This window comes from Rhipicephalus sanguineus, chromosome 10 (genome assembly GCF_013339695.2).
Source record: "Rhipicephalus sanguineus isolate Rsan-2018 chromosome 10, BIME_Rsan_1.4, whole genome shotgun sequence".
In the NCBI taxonomy this organism is placed as follows: Eukaryota; Metazoa; Arthropoda; class Arachnida; order Ixodida; family Ixodidae; genus Rhipicephalus; species Rhipicephalus sanguineus.
In genome coordinates, this window is record NC_051185.1 from 116887906 (window position 1) to 116910410 (window position 22505).

Below are 22505 nucleotides of genomic sequence, written 5' to 3' on the forward strand. Positions count from 1 at the left end.
GCCGCAAGTGTCGTCAGGGCTTTCCAAGCGTTACAGCAAGGGACCGACCCAGCTCTGCAGCCTGCTCAAATAGCCCTCTTACAATTCCATAAGGTTTTGTTCGATATGCGACCCGACATCGATTCAATATATCAAGGTAAAGCCAGAACTTTCTAACCATCTACCCATTGAACAATTTCCTCACAGAGGCATGAGGCATAGGCCACACTGCAGACGCGCTCAGTTGCCTCGCGATGCAACGGTTTTCGCAATACTTCAAAGCACAATTAGTGCAACTGCGTTAGGACTGCATTGTGATATTATTCACTGTAAACTATAATAATTTTGTGTTTCTCCCAAGCTGACGCTGGATCCTCGACTTGCTGTGAATGGTTCGCAGGTGGAGCACGACGCGCAGAGCTACCAGAGCCGCGCTCACAGGCTGGCCACCCTGTTTATCATGACGGCTGGTAGTGCCAACGCCAGCCAGTTTCCCATGATGTTCATCGTCTACGGAGGAGGTGAGCGTTTCACTAAGCTGTTACATCAGAGTATAGAAAATCCCATTTAATCTGTCGTTGAAATTTTGTAGGGTGAACAGTAAAGGGCATTGTAATCGCGTGTTTTTGCAGCGACATGTAATTGTAGGCGGTGACATTCTGATGTTGTTCAAGAGAATTCGTTCTTATGAAGAAATAGACTGGGTTTAACGTATTCATAATGCGATGTTCGTATACCCTGCTGCGCATGCTGGTATCCGAAGTGGCCACGTACGAGCGCATCGCTGCTGTATTCTAGCATGGACTGCCGTATTATTATTTCTGTGTAACAAATCAGCGTGTTAAGCATTTCTACTTGATGAACTTAGAATGTATAGCGAACGCTTTCAACTCTGAGCTAATATGTGTGAGCGTGATGAAATTATAATTGACTTTCATACTAGTTCGAGTTTACATCGCTAAAATGAACGATGAAGTCGGTGCTGAAAAATATGGTAACGGATGTGCACATAAATAAAACGCAGGACCCATAAATTTTTCGTTGTAAATATTTACTACTAGCGCAGTTACACAAACCCATTTTCCGGAAGGCGCTTTCGACATAAGAAAATACAGCCTCCCTAGAAGTTAATTCAGCTGGTAGATGCTTACTGTTCACTGGCATACATGAAACTTCCGGGCAACTAGGCATATTGTTTTAATTGTAGGGAGAAGCTCACTTACGTGTAAATCCAATGCTGCTCTTAACTGGCCACACAACGTTCACAATGAGTACGGAGAAGACTCGTCGCTTATTATGTCCACGTCATTTTCTCCATGCCGATGCAGTGGCCCTTGTTTACGTTCCTTTGCATCTTCTCATGCAGTGCCGTTCCTGCTGGCATACCTGGCGTTTCTAGGCGCGGTGGCTTTTCCCGTCATGCGCCTGGAGAGCAACCTGGCGCAATTCGCCGGAGACGGAAACCGGGGCATCTTCAGCCCAGTCCCGCTCTTCATCGGTGAGTGCGCGTCTGCTGGCTTGCGCCTACAATGAATGGCATCTGTTTGGCGCATCAGTGTCACTTCCCGCTGTTGCGTAAGCACACTATGCCGGCCTTCAATGGACAGCTGTCCGTAGTTAAATTCGCTCAAGCGCGGAGTTCGCATTCCTCGTTGACTCAGGCCAATACTCGGTAGTAAAGTATTCATATAAGCACGGGCAAAGATGATTATGTTGTCTAGCTGTTCCATGGCGAACCTCGCGCCCACGTAGGTTCTACTTACCGCTGGACGCGTTCCTTCGAAGACAAAACACGAGCAAGAACAGACACCGGCAGCACGTAAGTTCAAAAATATTTTTCTTCCTTAAAACAAAAAGTAACTTTATAAAAGTTTCTCACTCAGTAGACAACTAATGTTGCTAGTAAATGCGCTATTTAGCATAACTTTACTAGGACCACCTCAATGTTAAATTTATGACTAAACGTGTGCGAAAATGAACTTTTTTGCAATTTTGTCGCCAGGTGTGCACACCATTTCACGCCATATACGTCTCAAACTATCTTTCAGCGACTGTAAAACTTCCTGGCGATCAGTTAATACAAAGTATTACATTACACTGAATGTCGCCTCTAAGAAAAAATTCCCAATACGGGCCATATTGTCCATATTCAAGGCCGTATAAAAAACCCACGAAAGCGTAAACGTTCGTGAAACTCATTTTAACTGAAAAGCCTATGATCGCTCTGTAGGGAAAATTTTATCCTAGCCTAATTTAGAACGAAGAGATTTTTTGAAAGCGCGTTTTACGAGCCATAGCTTCATGCTTTCCGAAGAACTTCACATGCGGTTTGCGGCACTGAAAAATGTTGTTCGCCAAAAATATTTTGGCGGAGCAGCTCTTCCTTTTGATGGAAAGTGCTCGATTTTTTTCATTAAGATCTCAGATGGTCGAGCGCCAAGGCCGGGGCAGTTGGCATGGAATGACCCATATGGCAACAAATTTGACGATAAAATTTAATGGCATGTCTACTTTGGCTACTTTTGACTTGAGTTCTGGATCCTGTTCAAATCTACCCAACGGCAGACCTACCTCGATCGCTAGGCTTTTCTGGCACGCGGACAAGAAGAGCTGGCTCAAGGTTACTGTGCTTCGCCCCGTACTGCAGGCCTGGGCATCACCATGAGCCTGTACGCGATCGTGCACATGGTTGGCGATTCGGTGACGGTGTCCGACCAGCTGCTCTTCCTGCTGGACTCGTTGCGCGAGGCCACGTGGGACGACTGCCTTAACGGACTCCTGCTCCCACCGAACCGCACCTGCTACGTGCCCAGGCACGCGTTCGTGAGTGGCCTCCTATTTCATTCCTCGCGAAAGAGTTCGTAACAGAGTAGGCAGAAACAATAGCAGCAGAAACATTCTTCGTACGGGCACGGTAAGCCGCGCTGATGTACGTCACTTTGAACTCATCGGTGTAGCCGGGAGGGCAGGATGGGTGGTCTGGGTGGTTCAACACCTCTCCCGTAATGCTCTCGAATATACTTTTATACATAGACAAACCCAAGAAAATTTCATTGCTATAATTGATTATTGTTATGAACTGGTTGAGTGAAAAAAGTAAAAAAAGTTCAGCGTCGATTACGAAACTGGCTAATCCGAATTCTGAGCGTAAAGCTGTTTAGGTGTTTTGATTTTGCGATAAGTTGAGACAAACAATTTGAGAGAGACATGTATATATGTACAGTTGCATACCACTCTATTTTTTTACGCAACTCTCTCTTTAGGAAACGCTCCTCTGCCAGTCATTGATTGTAATGAAGGAAGCTTTGTGGTCGGAGAAGTCAATGGAGATATGTTCGGCTTGCTGCAATAGTGCCTGGTTCTCAAAGACGAGGTCAAAGCAAGTGTTTCGCGAGGTCGTCCCGGCAGTGAGATGAGCTACGATGAAGAGGAACGGGATGTTCTCGCGCATACGTGGTGGGAAGCTCTTGTTTGTTTCTATGTCTATATTAACGTCACCCACAACTAACATTGAAAGAGCTGGCTGAGGCTATTTTGTATAGAGGTACATGGTTTACTTTAAGAAGAGAGCGCTGTGAGTAGCCTGACTGGCGCGGACAATATATTGCCGCCCGTTTCACATCAACAGCCGCAGACGGAGCGTAGCCCGACTACCTCGCTAACCGGGAGACCACGGAAAGCAGCGCGTGGGCGTGTTCCACAACAGCCGCCGCAGACAGGCCTCCGTTCATGCCGCGCTTTATTTCCATACATGTTATCCGTGGACGCCCTCGCCGCGCACCTTAGGGATGACGTCATCGGCGGCCGCACTACGGACGCGCACTACTGTGGCGCCGCGGGTGGCCGCCGCACAACCTGTCGTCTCGCCACTGTCGTTCGCGCCTCATCGCGCTCTCCTCGCTATCGCCGTCTTTCGTCCTCCGTTGCTCTCCGCGTCCGCTCTCATTTGTCCTCGTTCGCTCTGCCTGTTACAACGACGCCGACGCCGCTCAACGCAGGAATGGGCGCCTAAGAGCTGCGTCTAATAGGGTGATAGCAGGCTGTTGGGCGAAAACTATAATTAGAGATATCGATGTGCCAACGCACATCGGTAATAAGGGCAAAACAGAAGAATAATAGAAGAGCATGAGTACATTCTATCAAATGCGAGGAGGTTGCCGCAGCAACCTATCAACCTGACACGATCTGCTGAGATCGACAGAAGCATCTCTTCACGTGCTTTTCAGTCGCTCGCACGAGAAAACCCTATGTCAATCAGCCTTGCTTATTAACGCGATAGCGTCAAAGAGCTCGTTATGCAGGTGTCGTTGGTTGTGAGCCAGAAATCATCGTTGTCCGTGACAGAAAAATCGATAAAGATGCAAATAAAATAAATAATAAAAATATTCAGTTTCAGTGAGAATCGCATCCAAGCCGTCTGCGTGGAAAGCAGATGTTCTACCACAGAGTGCTGCTTCGAGAAAAAAATGCCCCCACCTCCCCGAAGGGAATAGTGAGGAAATGCGAATGCATTTCTTGCGCCGAGAGTACACGGTGTAGTGATTTTAATGGCGTAAAGCTGGACACATAGACGCGCTCAAGTTCTCCCTTTTGGGCGCCTCTTTCAACGAACGCTTCCTACGTGCGTTCGTAATCACCTCAGGGATGTTGCCACCGCCTTCAATGCAGCACAAACGCGTTTAGAACGCGCTGTTTTCAGGCTGTGCCAAGGCAGCACAAACGCTACAAACGCGTTTCAAACGCACTGCATTGAGGCGGTGGCGCAGGGAGGAGAGAGAGCGAACGGCGAGAGAAGGAGCGGCGAAGCACTGCACCTACCCTCTCCTACACTCTCTCCACACACGCGGGAGCTTCGCCGAGCTCCTGCGCTGCGAGCGCCCTCGAACGCCAGAGCGCGCTCCTCCTCTCCACTCACTCTCCGCTACTCCGCCTGCACCACCTGCTCCGGTCAGGGGCGAGGATAAGCGCGCGCGCCCGCAGCTGTTGCTATGAGAGAGGGAGTGAGAGCGGAGAGGCGCGCGGACAACGCCGGATGCCTCACATAGCCCGACTAAGAAATGCATTCGCATTTAAAAAAGCACAGCGTATCCATGTGGTGAATGATGATGAGTGGGGCGAAGCGAACTCGCGCTGCAGCACGGCGATGGCATTGGCGCGAGCGTGGTCCTTCTTGGAGGAAGATATTGTGACTAGATTGTTTTAGAACCACAATCTGTTGCATACACCGCAACTATGGCTGAAACTGTTATCAAGCAAGTCCCGCTGGAAGCGCGCGTCGGCGCCTTCGGGCAGAGCCCGCCTGATGCGTTTTGCAGCCACTTCACGCGCTCGCACAGCCACGGGCCCTGCCTGCCGGTACGCGCGCTTTCTCGCCGCGTCACGGTCCTTCACATTTTGAAGATCCGATTCGCGCCGCAGCCGTGCAGCTTCGGCCTCGCGGGCTCGAACGGCGGGGTCTTCGCGCCGCAGCCGTGCAGCTTGTCGAGCAGCTTCGGCCTCGCGGGCTGGAACGGCGGGGTCTTCTCGCCGCAGCCCTGCAGCTTGTCGAGCAGCTTCGGCTTCGCGGGCTCGAACGGCGGAATCTGCTGCGGCGTCGACGTGCAGTTTCGGCCTCACGGGCTCTCACCTCAGGATTCTGCCTGCGAGCGCGCGCTTCTGCCGCCTTCCGTGCCCTCCGTTCCGCAGCCTTGTCTTCCATCTGGCGACTAAGAGCTAAAGAGAAAGCGTGCCAAGAGGGAGCCTCATGGCACGTTACTTCTGAAATGTTGTCTTCGGGTGTCGTTGAAAACACGAGACGTAGTAAAGAAGAACGCCAAACAGGCGAACACGCAACGAGAGTGTCACTCGTCAACGTCGTCTTCTTCTTCTACTGCATACCAGAACGCGCGCAGTAAAGAAAGAATGCCACACAGGCGAACACGCACAAGTGTGTCACTCGTCAACGTCGTCTTCTTCTTCTACTGCATACCAGAACGGGCGCTTCTCACGAGCTAGAGCTGGCTACTACAACGCTACAAATAAACGGAGGATGGACAGACCCACGGCATAAGGAGCTTCGCTCCTAAAACAAACTGCTTCAGTAAAAAACACTATATGAATATCATGTAGTGGGAGTAGTCCTCTTAACGCAGGTAATATTGCGTGGTAGAAGCCTAGAATCACGCCAGGCGTCAAACCATGCCGATTGCGCTACGAGTGGGTGTTTTGAAGGCCCACCCATTACAAAGCGCTCAGACATATTTAATCATCATCAACAAAAGCATCAAGAATATGAGCAGCTGCGTAGGTTCGCGCGTTGTCTTACGGACGCCTAGTGGGCACTGCGCTGACTCAGAAACCAAAGAATTATGGCGCAGTGGGAGCTTGGCAACTGTACTTTCAGTAGGCATTCTAAGATAGCTTGAAGCGGTCATTATTACGCGCAAAATCATTCGTTTCTTTACGGCATGGTTAAGGCATCCACCAGAACCGAAGCCAGGCAAGCATTGAGAAGGCGATGCGCACGGGGCGCGATTACGCTGTCGCGTTCTACTCTGGAAGGCGAAGCTCAAGCGTCCTCCATTTTTTTTTTTACACGAAGCTTGCTAACAGCCCCTTATCCAAAGCGTCCATGTGCTCCACGTAGTGCAGCGGAAGTCCCTCGCGAAAAACAAACCGCGGAGGGACTGCATCATCAGCAAGGCTCACGCGAGTAAACCTTGATGTAGCCTGCCCTAGCGCATCATCGCTGCCGTCCTCATTGTTGCCATGCGTTTTCTTTTCGCCGTCAACGTCGCGCAATGCCGATGATCAGCGGAAGGATCAGCCAGGTGTCGTTTCGGTGGCGGAAGAACCACGCTGCTAGGAATGACCTCGACGCCATCAACAAAGACCAGCACAAGCAACTTTACCCATTGGTAGAACAGCGCAGAATGAGAGGCAAACGAGCAAACAGGAAGCATCGCCGGTGCAGTGCTTTCACACGAGCTGTGGCGCTACATTCGTGTTTTTTGGAGCGATAAGTGGCGTATTCATGTCTGCATTAGTTTCTACAGCGCGACTGGACGCGGGCGGAGAAGGAACACGCAAACACACACACACAGCGCTGTGTGTGTGTGTTTGCGTGTTCCTTCTCCGCCCGCGTCCAGTCGCGCTGTAGAAACTAAGCATGAACAACCAACTAGCCCGCCAACGCACTTTAGTCATGTCTGCAGCAGGCCCGTAGCCGGGAATTTTTTTTTCGGGGATGGGGGGAGGGGGACACTTGCTGAAAAGCTTGACTATTTAAGAAAAACGCCTATTTTCGTTATTTATTTTGGGTAGAAACACCTACTTCACCAAAATTTCGGGGGGGGGGGGGGGGGGCTAGGGCCCACCCCTTCTGGCTACGGGCCTGGTCTGCATGTGTGGAAGGGCAATGGGAGGGGCGCGCAAGGTTGTCGATACCGAGAAGCCTGCGAAACAGGTCGTATTGCATGAGCGCGCTGTGGCCGTGGGGATAGCAGGCGGGGGTTCAGCAGCTTGAATCGCTCGTGTTTTTTTTTTCTTTTGTTCTTTTGTGTTTTCTTGCAGCGAAGCACTATTTGACGAGGTTCTGGCAAATGGCGTCCTATAGACCTTCAAAGAACAATTTTCGGTTAACCGATTAACTTGACTTGTCCAGCGTTTCTGCGTCACCGACATGTCTTAAAAGTGGTGCAATATAAAAAAACGCCGACCAAGGTAAAATACACAAAAATTCAAAAAAGACGACACGTGATCACACGTGCATAAGAAGAGCGCACTACGCCGTTTTCTGTCCTTGTGGAACAAGGCTCCCGTGTGGGGAGCCGAAACGCCGTCTTTTTTAAATGCGAATGCATTTCTAAGTCGGGGGTTGTCCTGCGTCCCTGGCCGGAGTGCGCACAGGTGTTATCTCTCCGCGCGCGCTCCTCCTCGCCCCTAGCAACAGCTGCGCCGCACCTAGCAACCGGAGCAGGTGGTGAGCGGCGGAGGGTAAGGAAGAGGAGGAGCGCGCGGGCGTGTGATGGCGCTCGCATCGCGGAGCAGTGGAGGGTAAGGGAGAGGAGGAGTGTAACCGGTGAGGGCACTCGCATCGCGGAGCTCGCTCGGCGGAGAGAGAGCTCGGGCGCTCCTCCTCTCCGCGCTCGGACCTATATATATCATGCAGGGAGCGCGCGCTTTGGTGTCTTGATAGCGATGGAAGTCGGTGGAGTCGAATCTCTCGCGGCAACGATACCACTAGGACGAGGTGTAACACAATGCAACTCGAGCTTTACGCATCTACGTGCACACTCTCGTCTCTCTTCATTAATTAATCGCACGCTCATCGGGTGCACCCAAATGCATTCGCATTTCCTCACAATCCCCTTCGGGGAGGTGCGGGGGAATTTATTAATTTTAGGGGCGAAGCTCCTTAAGGCGGCACCCGTTCGTCCCTCGTAGTCGTCGTGGTCGTAGTAGTGAGTAACAAGTCTTACGCTTTGACCTCCAAGGTGGTGCCGGTGGGAGATTTCTCCTGTGCGTTGTTGAACAATAAAAAATTCGCAGCGTGCGCGTTAACTAAAAGCCGAATTCTTCTGTCTCTCATTCCCCATTAGCAGCCATTGGCATGTTCCAGTAGGAAACGTTAGTAGAAGTAGAAGTGTAAGTGTTAGCTAAAAGCCGACTTCTTCTGTCTCTCATTGCCATTAGCAGCCATTGTTTACCTCCAAGGTAGTGCCTGGTGAGATTTCTCCTGTGCGTGATTAAACAATAAAAATTTTGTTCAAAACGCCGTTGATTGATGAAATAAACCAACGAAAGACGCCAGATGTTTTGTAAGAGCAGAACGAAAGAACGCCAGATGTTTTAGGGGCGAAGCTCCTTAAGGCGGCACCCGTTCGTCCCTCGTAATCGTCGTCATCGTAGTAGTGCGTAACAAGTCTTACGCTTTGACCTCCAAGGTGGTGCCGGTGGGAGATTTCCCCTGTGCGTTGTTGAACAATAAAAAATTCGCAGCGTGCGCGTTAACTAAAAGCCGAATTCTTCTGTCTCTCATTCCCCATTAGCAGCCATTGGCATGTTCCAGTAGGAAACGTTAGTAGAAGTAGAAGTGTAAGTGTTAGCTAAAAGCCGACTTCTTCTGTCTCTCATTCCCATTAGCAGCCATTGTTTACCTCCAAGGTAGTGCCTGGTGAGATTTCTCCTGTGCGTGATTAAACAATAAAAATTTTGTTCAAAACGCCGTTGATTGATGAAATAAACCAACGAAAGACGCCAGATGTTTTGTAAAAGCAGAACGAAAGAACGCCAGATGTTTTTCTTAAAGTGTAGTAGTAGTAGTTGTATGTAGCCACCTCGCCCGATCGTCAACGGGCGAGGTGGACCGGCAACGGCGCGAGGACCCTGCCGTACGAGAGTTAAATCACACTAAAAGACATACTTTGCGGGCGATACACTCTAGTGAGCTTTCAACTTTTCGTCTTAATATACATGATAACGAAATTATTTCTACGAAAAACGCAAGGCACACCTTGAGCAATATATTTGGTTTTGGGACGCTAAATGGAACCAAGAGGCGATGCGAAGCCGGGGCACTTGCACGATCGCGTTCCGTTGGCTTTCGTTGGGCATGCTACCGACCTCGCGTCGTGGAACGCGCGTCCTGTCTTCCCTCTAGCCTTGCCTTTAATTCGCACAGGGCGAGCGGGGAATGCGGTCGCTCTTGGCGCTCTTTCGCTCGGGAGCGGACTTCTTCCTTGCATTTTACCGATCACAAGTGATAATGAAGGGACCACGTAAACCAAAAGTACAATAAAAGTTTGATGTTTAATATATACAAGATGTTTCACACTCTTTATATTATGTACTGGGTGCATTTCACGGAAGAGTTTCACGGTTTACAGATGATTCCCTCCGTAGCTTCGCCCCACTCATCATCATTCACCCCGTGGATATGCTGTGATTTTTTTTTGTGTACTTTACCTTCGTCGGTATTTTTGTTATATTGCACCATGTCTGTCTCCGACCATACGGGATTCCGTCGGACTCTTTACAAAAGTCTTAAAAGTAAGCGTAAAGGTGCATGATATCGCCGACATGGGAGAATGACGTGCACAATTTAGCCACAAAAGTAAAATTCAGGGTCTGACGAAATTCTGTCTGCTCGGGAGGAGTTACTGTAAAAAAAGGAATAAACGCCGATCACAATAAAAACACTTCAAAACAAACAAGACGTTTCGGAGCGCGCATGGGAGCCTTGTTCCCAATGATGTCATGAAAACTTTATTGTGAACAAGGACATGATATGCATAGTTCAACAAAATCATGCACGTATGAAAAATCGCACAGGAAGGACTGAGGTTTCGGCCGCGGGAACGACGAAGCGGTTCAGCCGCGGTCCCGCGGCCCTATCGCATTCCTTGTTGTGCGATTTTTCATACGTGCACGATTTTTTTTAACTTTGACTGCCGCATCCTGTGTTACTACGCTTCATATATTTATTAAATGCGAAGCATTTCTTAGCGAACCTCTGGCACTTCGGGCGTTTCTATCTGCGCTTAAGCCTGGGTGCCCTCGTGATCGCCTCCTTAACTTGGTGTAGACCGAAATTGGCATGGGAGGGTAAGAGGATTTCAAGAATATTACTGTCGAGTCATGATATGAATAACGTGAAAATCATGTCGCGTATGGCGTCAAACCCTTTCCTCCAGACACGTGTGGCACATAACCGTTTATTACGTTCCGTGGTGTACGGGTAAGCACCACAGGTGATTGACAGGTTATATCTACCCAGGAACGGCGACAATAATAAATGCGAGAGTTAAATGCGAGAGCGTTAAGTGAAACCGACATCGGCAGCGTTGACCCGACAAATGGAAAGAATAAAAATTAGGACCCCAGCAGGAATCGAATCTAAGCATTCTGCGTGGCGGTCAGGTATTCTACCACAGAGCCACGCCAGGTCTATAAAGTGGTTTGGAAAAACAACCTATGCAGGCGTAATGTCCGTGCAACGTCAATTGTGCTTGTGGTGCTGGCTGTCTAATTTTACAAGAAAGCAATAAACACTACATACGAACTCCTACGATACAGGCGTCATCTATCTATCTATCTATCTATCTATCTATCTATCTATCTATCTATCTATCTATCTATCTATCTATCTATCTATCTATCTATCTATCTATCTATCGAATGCATATATATATATATATATATATATATATATATATATATATATATATATATATATATATATATAATGCGTCTGTGTTTGTGTGTGTGTAAAGGCATTTCGGACACACGTTCTAGCAAAATTTATTCCAAGTTCTCTCCGTGGGATCGGTCTTCGTCTCGGAATCAACGTATATATTCATATACAGGGTGTCCCAGCTATCACGCAGCACGATTTTTAAAAAAGAGGAACGGCGTTACGCGAATCAAACTTACAGCATATTGTTCCTAGTACACTAGAGTAGCCACTGCTATTTTTTTCGTTAATGAGGTTTAATTAATTAGTCATAATTATATTTCTAACTCGAGAAGTACTCGCTTAATAGTCAAAATGTCAATGAGGCGTATGTAGGCATGTTCAAATGGCATCTAACTGCGCTACTTTCAACAGCGTGCTAATTGCGCGCTCATTTTTTCCGGCTGAGAAAGAAAGCCCGCTAAATATGAAAAATAACACGTGACTACGCTCCCACCCGCAAAGGAAACCAGCGCCCTCAAACGAGCTTACTACAAACAACCGCTTTGCCTGTTGCCTGTTGCGAAAGACAGCGTTCCGCATTTTGGCAAGCGTACAGGTCGGGCGCCAGCGATATGCGTGCAATTTCGCTGGGATTCATTCCGTTCGATATTACGCCGCAATCATCCATATCTCACGGCCGACTGTTCTCATTGATAACGCGGCAGGTGTTCTGATTACGGCCTGACTCTGTAAAGCCAAGCGGTGCGTTTCTAGGCCGGGGAGTGGCAGATAGGGCGATGCGTTTTGTTTTCTTTCTGCATTTTTTTCCTTGATACTGTCTGCCTCATAGGGAGCCTGTTTGAGGGCGCTGGTTCCCGACGCGCGCAACACTCTAGTCACGTGTCAGTTTTCATATTTCGCGGGCTTTCTTGATCAAGGGGGAAAAATGAGCGCGCAATTAGCACGTTGTTGAAAGTAGCGCAGTTAGATGCCATTTGAACATGCCTACATACGCCTCATTGACATTTTGACTATTAGGCGAGTACTTGTCGAGTTAGACATATAATTATGACTAATTATTTAAACCCCATTAACGAAAAAAATTGCAGTGGCTACTTTAGTGTACTAGGAACAATATGCTGTTTTATTCGCATAACGCCGTTCCTCTTTTTTTAAATCGTGCTGCGTGATAGCTGGGACACCCTGTATATTGAAGATAACGTGGCGAAAATAAAGTGAAATGACACGTCATTGAATCAAGGCCGGTTTTCGGAACTGAAGGTATCCTTCACTCTCAATGTCGCATTGGCCAATTCCATTGCAACCTGAGAGAGCCCGCTATTGCCAGTCTGTTGTTAATTTATTGTTAGAAGACGCTCCACTAGTAGAATCTATCGGCTCATGTAAACCGTCAGGGAAATGTGAGCTGCGAATGTGGCATCTTGACTTGCCGAGCACGTGCCCTTCTGCCATCAACGGAGCGTCAACACTTTGCGTATCTTAGCTTTCGCTTGTTGTCCCACTACTGTTGTATCGAGCTAGTTCCAAACACTGATGTGTCCCTCTTGCAGTCGCTTTGCAGGAACACTCGCACTCGGCTCGTCGAGGCGTTCCGGCGGCAGCCGCTGAGCCATGGTGTGCCGGCCGTGCAGGAAGGCCAAGACTTGCCTGTCGTGCTGGTTCCGGCGAAGGTGTATCGTCAGGAGATGGCCGGCTGCCTGCCCGGAGTGTACAGCTACCTGCAGCCGTACCAGCCGTGCGTCTGTCATACTCTCACTCTTTCATCGCCCCAATGTTCTTAGTTTGTTTTTACGCAGTAATACTTTTCGAGTCGTTTGAACTGAAGCTTCCTGCCTTGTCACCGCTTCTGTAGCTGGTGGGGCCGCCGAAGACAAGTGAAGTTCGCACGACCTGCCCCATTATATTTGCTCGCTTGTTCCTCTGCTGCACTTGTTCTTGACTGTGAAAAATACTTATTTGCTGAATCGAAAGCTTGCGAAATGAAACCGCTGCGCTCCCTTTCATTGCAGTGGTGCACATCTAGACAGGCATGTTCTAACGACCACTGTTTCCATGGCATGATGCTTAACGTGCTCATCTGCCGAGCGCAAGCTCATATGATGCAGGCCTGGCCGGACCTTTTGAATGCCTATCACAATTTAACCTGATTATTAAGGTATTAACCATAAAACTAGTGGCTATAAAACTAGCCTGCAAGCGTGCATACCATTAACTCATTCAGCTTTCAGTGTTCCTAACAGCTGCACGCTCCCTTGAATTCACAAGAAACGCCGTTCAAGTGTGCCTTAGCTGTTTACTGCATGGAGTATGAAACGCGTGACTAATTATAGTAAGTTTGCAGCAGAATTGCACAGACCTGCCTGCCTTTCGCTAGTGCACAGACATTATGATCCGTACGTTCACCACATTTTCGAACCACCCGTAGCCTTCCTTCCACTTACAGACCGTATCTTCTTGATGAAACGTATATGATGTCGGGCAGCTCACTCTGCTAAGACCGTCATTCACTTGCATGGCGTAGCCTGCCATAAAGTATCGCTACTCTAATCTAGTTTCGCGTTTTTAGGAATCTGACGCAAAATTTCTGTGCAAATATTCATGTACTCTTTTAACGTTTCTTCATAGGTTCATGGTATATATTTCTTTCTGTTATCATTTGTTAACGATTAGCGTCCACATTCAACAGGAGCATTTATGTCTTATTTGTTAAGTTGAACATTTCCGCAGTTTACGAGAAAAACGTTGTTTTACTTCTCTTATCTGTCTATTGTATATATTTGGTGCCCTCGGTTGATGTTTTCTCTGTGAATGTTATATTTTTGGCTCATTTTTACTCGCTCAATGAATTTCATATTTCGTTCTATACTGGTGTCACACGGGCACTTTCGACCGTGATTAGAACAATCGTCGCTGTTACACGGTCCAACCTAATGCGGATCGAGTTCGACGCAGAGGTCAGTCAATCGCGATCTGGCAGCTAGATCGCGATGCGCAGATCGCGATAGTCTTGATCTCGATCGGGTCTGATCGCGATTAAATGTGACCATGTAGCAGCACCTGATCCGGATTGAGCCTAATCCGGATCGGCCCTGATCGCGATCAAAGGTTCTCCTGTAACACCGGTATTACTTGCGTACTCCTCTAGATTTCGTAAGTTTGTGTAGCCTACTTTCATCCGTAACGCACAAGGCTCACATTGTTTCATGTACCTGTTCCCTCTATGTAATACCCCTCCGGGGGCCTTGAGGAACATTATAAAATATGTTAATAATTAATTAATAAATGATTACTTAATTGATTAATTAATTAAATAATTAATTAACTGATCTGCCTGTGATTCCTTAAAGCGCACAATGAGTTCCTCGCAATAACGTTCTCACGCACTCACCACAGAAACAGCTCTTTCTCGATATCTTAGTGTATTGCAGCACTACGCTCGCGGCTGGTGATTACTCACAGCGCACTCTTGACCGCAGTCGCCGCCATGCTGGCTGGTTCGAGGAGAGCTGGTCAGCGCAAAGCGAGATCCGCGCGGAGCCGTTTCTCTCGCTCGCCGCCATCTGGATGGTGGTGTTCGCGCTCGCTCACCATGGCTTCACCACTGTCAAGCGGGTGCGTAGGGGACTCTCCCTCGCGTTCCTTTCTTCAGTGCGAGAATACTGCGGCACTGCCGCGCGGCACTTTCCTCCGCAACCGTTATGCAAATCAGAAAAATGAAAGCGGAACATGTCTAGTTAACTACGGAAACACTTACCTGCATTGTGTAGCCTTTAGTTTATTGATGGTTTCAAGAGAAGCTTTTATAACTAACAGATTTCGGTGGCGGCGTCCTACGCTGTAAAGCCGGCGCCGGTGATTGTTCAAAAAGGCGTCCCTCGAAGGTGCAACATTGTACTGGCGAACAAGGGCATGGAGGACAGGATATGCAGAGGCGCGCAACTGCAGCGTTGCCCGTCCCTTGCTATCCTGTCATTGTTCGCCAGTGCAATAATTCACTGCACAGCCGTCAACGCTCCTCGAAGGTACACCGGTAACAATAATTGTCGGCGATCACCCGCTACTGCTGTCGCGATTCGATCTCGCTTGTCATTTCACCTTGCCACATTCCACTGCTGCCTAGATATGTTGCCTATATGAACACGGGACAGCTAGTTGCCTGTAGCAACTGCAATGTTGCGCTGCTAAGCCCTTGGTCCGATTCCCGGCACGGGGGAACTGGAAACAGCTAGGGAGGGGCATTGCGCAATGCGAAAGAGAGAAAGAGGCACGCTACGCAAGGCTTCCCTCGCCCCCATTCTCCTGATAATGCAGAGGCTTCTGAATTTTTCTTTCGTATTGGAGCCTGTCAAAGCTGTCAGTTATTGTCTCTCGAGGCTGATATTTTGTTCGTGTAGCGCCAACGGCTCCGTTCAGGTAATGTTGGAAAAGGCGTGAGTGCTTCGATGGCTTACTAGCCTTTTACACTGAAATAAATTCACGGATCTTTGATGCACGTAGGTACATCTGATGACATGTACGTCATGTCACATAATTGTATGTATGTATATATATATATATATATATATATACTGGGTGTTTCACGTAATAAGAATCAAGAATTTAAAAAAGAAACAACCACCACGCCTGCGCGGGAAGCGCAGCACAGTCACAGCGAAAGCTGGCAGAGCTGCATTTCTAGAGCCCGTTATAAACTCTCTTGGGGCTACTAGTACAAGTACACTAGCACAGTACCCACAATGCCATAAATCACATTTTTTGTGAAGTGGGGAAGCACCTACTACGCCATTATTCATCATTCAGCGGAAAAGCGAGGTACCACCTACACATCTGTAAGGCATTATGTGCACTTTGTTGATGCGACGACTGATGACCATGATGAATTATGGCTGAGCTCTTTGTAATGGGTTGGAAGCTCTAAACGACCCACTAGTTACGTAATTCGCATTGCGTGACGCTCAGTCGCTATTTCACTCTCCCACCACGCTATATTACATATGTTGATGTGGTTTCTTCCCGACATGAAGCCTGTATAGGGTTTTTTTGCAAAGCAGTTTCAAGAACCGGCATGGCTCTGAGGTAGAATACTGGGCTGTCAAGCAGAGGACCCAAGTTCGAATCCCGTTCAATCATGCGTATCTCTGTTACGGACACCGGTGACGGCGGACAACTATGGCGCGAAAAACGGTCGTTGAAATGATCTATCAGCTTTCGCTGTAAAATGTGGTTAGCCGGCAAGTGAAACCACCGACGTACAGTCTTCCGTCATGTCGCGATCGTTATGGTATCTTACATTGCGCTAAATTAGTTAATTTATTACCCTAACGAGTGCCAAATAATAGAAAACCATGTGTGGTCGGTTTCATTGAGTTTCGGTTAACACCGCTTTTTCAAATCTTTGTTTTTTGCTACGTGAAAGATCCTTTATGCGCGTGTGCATGTGTTAGCTGGCGTTATTGAATAAATTTTATACGGCGAAGTTTCCTGCGAAAAACTCGCAGACACTTCCTCGTGAATCGGGTCACATCACAATCCGCAGAAGATCACATAAACTGAATAATTCAGCTAATTCTTGAAATATCCTCAAAGGATAGCTTTTGCTCAGCAGCAACTTCGATTCTTCATGTAGAAATATATGGAGCACGTTGAAGTTGTTTTAGGAAGAAAAACCTCTGGTAATTTTAATGAAGCATTTTTCATTACAGAGAAAACTATATTGTGACTGTATAAATGGGAACCACATTATGACCTATAGCACATCACTAAGTAGAGCATTAACTTCGCAAAGAGCACAACCAGCAGATATGGATTTGAGGCGAGTGTACTTGTTTGGAGCATCTAAAGGGTTGGACTGATGTATGCCACGTTACTGCATTAAAAACAATTTTCTAAAAGTCTTACTTAAACGTAATACAGGAACATGTATTGTACATCAGTTTCCCTAAGCGATACTGATGTTAATGCCGAATATAACAAAACGTGCCATTTAATAGCAACATTAAAAGGCTGCAGGCTGGGTAGTTCCCTTTTTTAAATTCGAAGCATTTCTTTTAGAACCACAGGCACTTTGAGCGTTTCTATCTATCTATCTATCTATCTATCTATCTATCTATCTAGCCGCCTATGTCTGGGTGCTCTCGTGATCGCCTCCTTAACTTGGTGTAGAGCAAAACTGGCATGGGGGGGGGAGGGGGTGGTAAGAGGATTTGGCGAATATGACTGTCTGGTCATGACATGAATAACGTGAAAATCCTGTAGCGTATGTCGTCAAACCCTTTCCTCCAGACACGAGTGGCGCATACCTGTTTACCACGGGTCGCGGTGTACGGGTATGCGCCACAGGGGACTGACAGTTTATATCTACCCAGCAACTGCGATAACAGACATTGGTATTTTGAATGCGAGAGCGTTAAGAAAAACCGACATCGGCAGCGTTGACCGGACGAATGGAAAGAATAAAGATTAGAATCCCAGCAGCAATCGAACCCAAGCATTCTGCGTGGAAGTCAGGTATTCTACCTCAGAGCTACGCCAGGTCTAGAAACGGCTTTGGAAAAATATCCTGTGCAGGCGTAATGTCAGATGAACGTGAATTGTGATTATGGTTCTGGCTATCTCATTTTATTACAAAGCAATAAACTTTACGTATTGTTATGTCTACAATAACCGGAATACAGGCGTGCGTGACAAGAAGAATGGGTTTATTTACTTGCATAGAAAGCACTGTTTCGCAGCGCGGCGCGAACGGTCTAGTTCGTGCGAGCGCTCGAAGCCGAGTCCGCCCGAGCCAGGCAGGGGGCGAGGAGCAAGGCGCAGGCGTCGGGTGTCAGCACAAAGCGAGAGGGGGGGCTGCGGGAGGCCGGCCGGCGCGTCTTTGCAGCTGGCCGTGAAGCGGGTATTCGCGGTTGTCTCCAGTGTCCACTGTTAGACATGGCAATTCCTTCCCCCTTAGTTTTGCGCCTGGTAGCGGTCTGGGGGGCGTCGCTGCCTTGTTGACTGTCGCTGGGCGGGCGCCGTGTGGACCGGGGCGCAGCTGCTCGTTTTCTCCCCGGAAGCTGCTGGGTGAGCGGGAAGTGTCCGTTCACTGACGTCCTGTTCCTTTGTCAGCAGCCAAGCCGCATTGAAAGGCGCAGGAGGGCTGCTGACTTGGGCGTGTCCGCCGGGTGAGTAGTGTACGTTCACGTGGCGTAGCTGGTTTAAGTGCCGACGGGAAACAGTCCCGTTCACTTCCACGAGCCAAGATCTCAGGCCGATACGTTTTTTGACGATGGCCAGGACCCACTCGGGCTTACGGTGAAACTGGCGGGCGAGAACTGCTTGTCCTTCGTGGAATTTCCGGCAACGCGGGGCGTCTTCATTATCTCGGTTGACACTTGAAGGCGGTTCCGGTAGAACGGCTGAGATGTGTGTGCGCAGCTCGCGAGAAAACACGAGCTTCGCCGGTGTCTGGCCCGTCGTATTTTGCACTGTTGTGTGTTGCTTGAAAAGAAAGCGTGCAATGCGGCGCTGCAAGGGCCCCGTAGAGTCTCTTGCAAGAGCTCGTTTTAGCTCTCCCACGTAGCGTTCGGCCTGTCCGTTTGTGGCTGGGTGGTACGGAGCAGATGTTACCGCTGTGATGCCGTTGTCACTGTAGAATTTCTGTATTTCTGCCGACACGAATGCTGTTCCGTTGTCCGAAACCACCTTGTGGGGCAATCCGAAGGTTGCGAACAACGAGCGCAGTGCCTCGATGACAGCTGTCGATGTTGTTTTGTTCATAAGGCGAACTTCAACCCATTTACTGTAGGCATCCACAATTACCAGGAATGTGGACCCGTCAATTGGGCCTGCAAAGTCGAGGTGCACTGTGTGCCAAGGTGTGCTCGGTCTGTCTCAGTCCGGTACTGGAGCTCGCGGCGGGGCGCGTTGATTGGATTGGCAGGCTGTGCACTCTGCCGCTAGTGTCTCGATATCCTTGTCGATTCCCGGCCACCACATGTAGCTGCGGGCGCACTTCTTCATTGCGACTACGCCTCGGTGTCCGGCATGAATGAGAGCCGTGGCTTGTTGTCGAAGTGGGCCTGGAATGACAACTCGTGATCCAAGTGTGATGCAACCACGATGACAGCTCAACTCCGTTGCTCTCTTGCGAAAAGCGTTGAAATTTTCATCCTTGAGCTTTTGAACGCTGCCGGCCTGTAGGGCTTTGTACAGCTTGGACAATGTCGGGTCATCTTGCATGGCCGTTGCGACTTCGTCTGCTGTTAGTGGGGGCTTTGGTAGTGCTTCGAGCATGAGCACGCAGCCAACCTGAGGCGGGTCCTCAATGGTTTCACTGAGGGGTAAGCGGCTCAGTGCGTCGGCGTTTTGGTGTTTGTTTCCGGGACGGTACACAAGGTCGTAGTCATAAGCTGACATCTTAATACACCATCGGATCATGAGAGGCGATAGTGTCTGTGGAATCTGCTTTTGGGGCCCCAGGATACCCAGAAGTGGTCTGTGATCCGTGAGAACAGTCACATGTCTGCCCGCGATGTACTGATGAAAATGCGTGGCACCATAGACGACGGCGAGTCCCTCACGATCAAGCTGAGAATAATTGCGTTCCGCAGGTGATAGCGTGCGGGAAGCGAAGGCGATCGCTGCTTCTCTGCCTTGATCGTCAATTTGTGAAAGCACTGCACCGACGCCGTAGGGTGAAGCATCACATGCCAGAAGCAAAGGCTTTGTCTCGTCATAGTGCCTAAGCACCACACTGTCACGGAGCAGCTCCTTAAGGGCTTCAAATGCTTCCTGATGGCGTGGCGACCAAGTCCAGGGGACGTCGTTTTTCAACAGGTTGTAGAGGTCGTTGACCACCGTTGCTCGGTGTTCTAGGAAACGGTCATAGAACGTTAGGAGACCCAGGAATAATTGGAGCTCTTGCTTGCTCGTTGGGGCGCGTGCCTCCGTGATGGCGCGCACCTTGTCGCTGGTGGGGTGAATGCCCTCGGCATCGATCAGATGACCTAAGAATTTCACTTCAGCTACCGCGAAGCAGCACTTATCGATGCTCAAGCGTAGGTTTTCACTTGCGAGCCGTTTCAGTACCAGTTCTAGGCGTGTATCATGGTCCTCGCTGGTTGCGCCACTGATGATTACATCGTCTAAGTAGACGCACACACCAGGAATTTCTTGAAGCTGCGATTCCATGTACCTTTGAAAAATGGCTGGGGCTGCCGCTATCCCGAATGGAAGTCGCTTTACCCTGTACAGTCCTCTTGTTCTATTAAGCGTGAGCACCTCAGAAGTTTCGTCGCTCACCTTCAGCTGTTGATATGCCTGCGTGAGGTCCAGGGTGCTGAATATTTTCCCGCGCCGTAGCGTGCTGAACACTTCCTGTGGTGTTGGCAGAGGGTATGAAGACGATTTTGTTGCCAAGTTCACTGTGAACCGGTAGTCCCCACAGAGACGTAGGCTTCCGTTCTTCTTCCTCACTGCAACCAGAGGTGTGGCCCAGTCTGAGTGCTGTGTGGGTGCAATAATGCCCTGTTGTTCCAGCTTGTCGAGCTCCTTCTCGTAGGCAGGTTGCAAAGCAAACGGTATCGATCTGGCCTTTAGAAACTTCGGACGGGCCTCTGGGTGAAGCTCTAGGTCAACAGGTGGCCCATTGTGTCCTGAAATTTCTTCAGAAAAGACCGTCCCGTACTTCTTCTGCAGCCGCTCGACGAGCTCTTGTCGCTCAGTTGAGCTTCCTTCGGCTGCCTGGTTGATGCCGCAGATCGCGATATTGAGAGCGTGGAACCAGTTTCTGCCCAAAAGGCTGGATCCAGTGCCCTTCGCAATCACGATAGGCAGTTTGGTCAACGTTCCGTTGTAAGCAACCTCTACGTTGGCGCTGCCTAGAATTGGCAGGTCTTGTCCTGACCATGTTCTCAGGTGCGTATCTTCATTGAGAAGGGGTGGAGCGTTTCGTGGCCATGTGTTGCGGTACGTCTCCTCGCTGATGAGCGTGCAAGCTGCTCCCGAGTCAACCTCAAATTCGATGGGCTGGCGGTTCACAGCAAGGGTGACCATTATCTTTGGTTGCGTGCCGAGGTTGACATTATGCAAGTCGTACAGCGATGTTGGTGCTGGTAGGCTGTGCTGAGTTTCAACTTGCGTTATCGATCTCGGGGCGTTCCCGCTTTTGTGTCGTTGAGGTGGCCCTTTCGCGAGCTTCTTCTTTGAGATGCAGGCCTTCTCAATGTGACCGCGTTTGTTGCAGAAATTGCACATAGCTGCTTGGAATTTGCACGTCTGGGGGCTGTGTTGCTCATCGCAACGCCAGCAGCGTTGTGGTTTAGACGGTTTTCCTGCACTTGCCTGGTTGTGATGACCTCTGTGAGCCGCTGCATGGTGAACCGGCTCGATGGTCCCTCGTATGTCTCGCTGCTGTTGGCTAGCACTTTCCGCTCGAACAGCGATGTCGTAAGCTTTCGTGAACGTTAGGTCACTCTCAGCAAAGAGTCTTTGTTGCAGGAGATCGTCCCGTAGTCCACACACGAACCTGTCGCGCAACATAATGTCCAAGGGTAGCATCGTTGCGTTGGACCGTGGCGTTGTTGTCGTCTGCTGTCCGGTAGCTGCTGCTGCTGCTGCCTGTGTTTGGCGCAGCGTTCCGAAGTTGCAGTCGGCTGCCAGCGTCTTTAGCGCCGCGACGTAGGCGCTTACCGTTTCTCCCTCCAACTGGTTGCGTCGTTGGAAGCGGGCTCGGCTGAAGACCTCGGCTGGCCTGGGGTCATAGTGCTTCTGAAGTGCCGCAACGATGTCGTCCTAAGCCACTTCAGCTGGATTGCTTGGCTGAACCAATGCGCAGACGGTGTCGTACGTCTGCTCACCGCACAGCGTCAGCAGGTGTGCCCTCTTCTTGCTGGAGTCTGTGATGCTGTTGGCCTCGAAGTAGAACTGGAGGCGTCCGAGCCACGATGTCCAGGATGAGCCATTAAACTCCGGTATTCGGCCTGATGCGTGCGTTGCCATTGCGTAGCACCGGTGAATATCCACGTGAGCTTCAATTCCACTACCTCGTCGCCACTGTTATGTCTACAATAACCGGAATACAGGCGTGCGTGACAAGAAGAATGGGTTTATTTACTTGCATAGAAAGCACTGTTTCGCAGCGCGGCGCGAACGATCTAGTTCGTGCGAGCGCTCGAAGCCGAGTCCGCCCGAGCCAGGCAGGGGGCGAGGAGCAAGGCGCAGGCGTCGGGTGTCAGCACAAAGCGAGAGGGGGGGCTGCGGGAGGCCGGCCGGCGCGTCTTTGCAGCTGGCCGTGAAGCGGGTATTCGCGGTTGTCTCCAGTGTCCACTGTTAGACATGGCACGTATGTACTCCTACGACACAGGCATCATGT

The 22505-nt window shown here is 49.5% G+C and overlaps 2 protein-coding genes across 2 annotated transcripts; both read right to left on the reverse strand.

The window, feature by feature from the left end:
* Positions 1 to 18100: 18100 nt before the first annotated feature.
* Positions 18101 to 18910, reverse strand: LOC119406682 (uncharacterized protein K02A2.6-like). Its single transcript, XM_037673412.1, has one exon. The coding sequence runs from the start codon at positions 18908 to 18910 to the stop codon at positions 18101 to 18103; it is 810 nt and encodes a 269-aa protein (XP_037529340.1).
* A 114-nt stretch (positions 18911 to 19024) lies between these two features.
* Positions 19025 to 22132, reverse strand: LOC119406683 (uncharacterized protein K02A2.6-like). The gene is made up of 2 exons (XM_037673413.1): positions 21971 to 22132; positions 19025 to 21901 (listed from the first exon to the last, which is right to left on the reverse strand). The coding sequence occupies exons 1-2, from the start codon at positions 22130 to 22132 to the stop codon at positions 19025 to 19027; spliced, it is 3039 nt and encodes a 1012-aa protein (XP_037529341.1).
* Positions 22133 to 22505: the final 373 nt, after the last annotated feature.

What these genes read in the sequence shown, in the direction of transcription:
- LOC119406682 (XM_037673412.1), bottom strand. Translation starts at nt 18,910, where the DNA reads ATGAACAAAACAACATCGACAGCTGTCATCGAGGCACTGCGCTCGTTG.
- LOC119406683 (XM_037673413.1), bottom strand. Translation starts at nt 22,132, where the DNA reads ATGGCAACGCACGCATCAGGCCGAATACCGGAGTTTAATGGCTCATCC. An exon ending in GTGAGCAGACGTACGACACC is followed by an intron (nt 21,902 to 21,970) that starts GTCTGCGCATTG and finishes GCGGCACTTCAG; the next exon opens with AAGCACTATGACCCCAGGCC.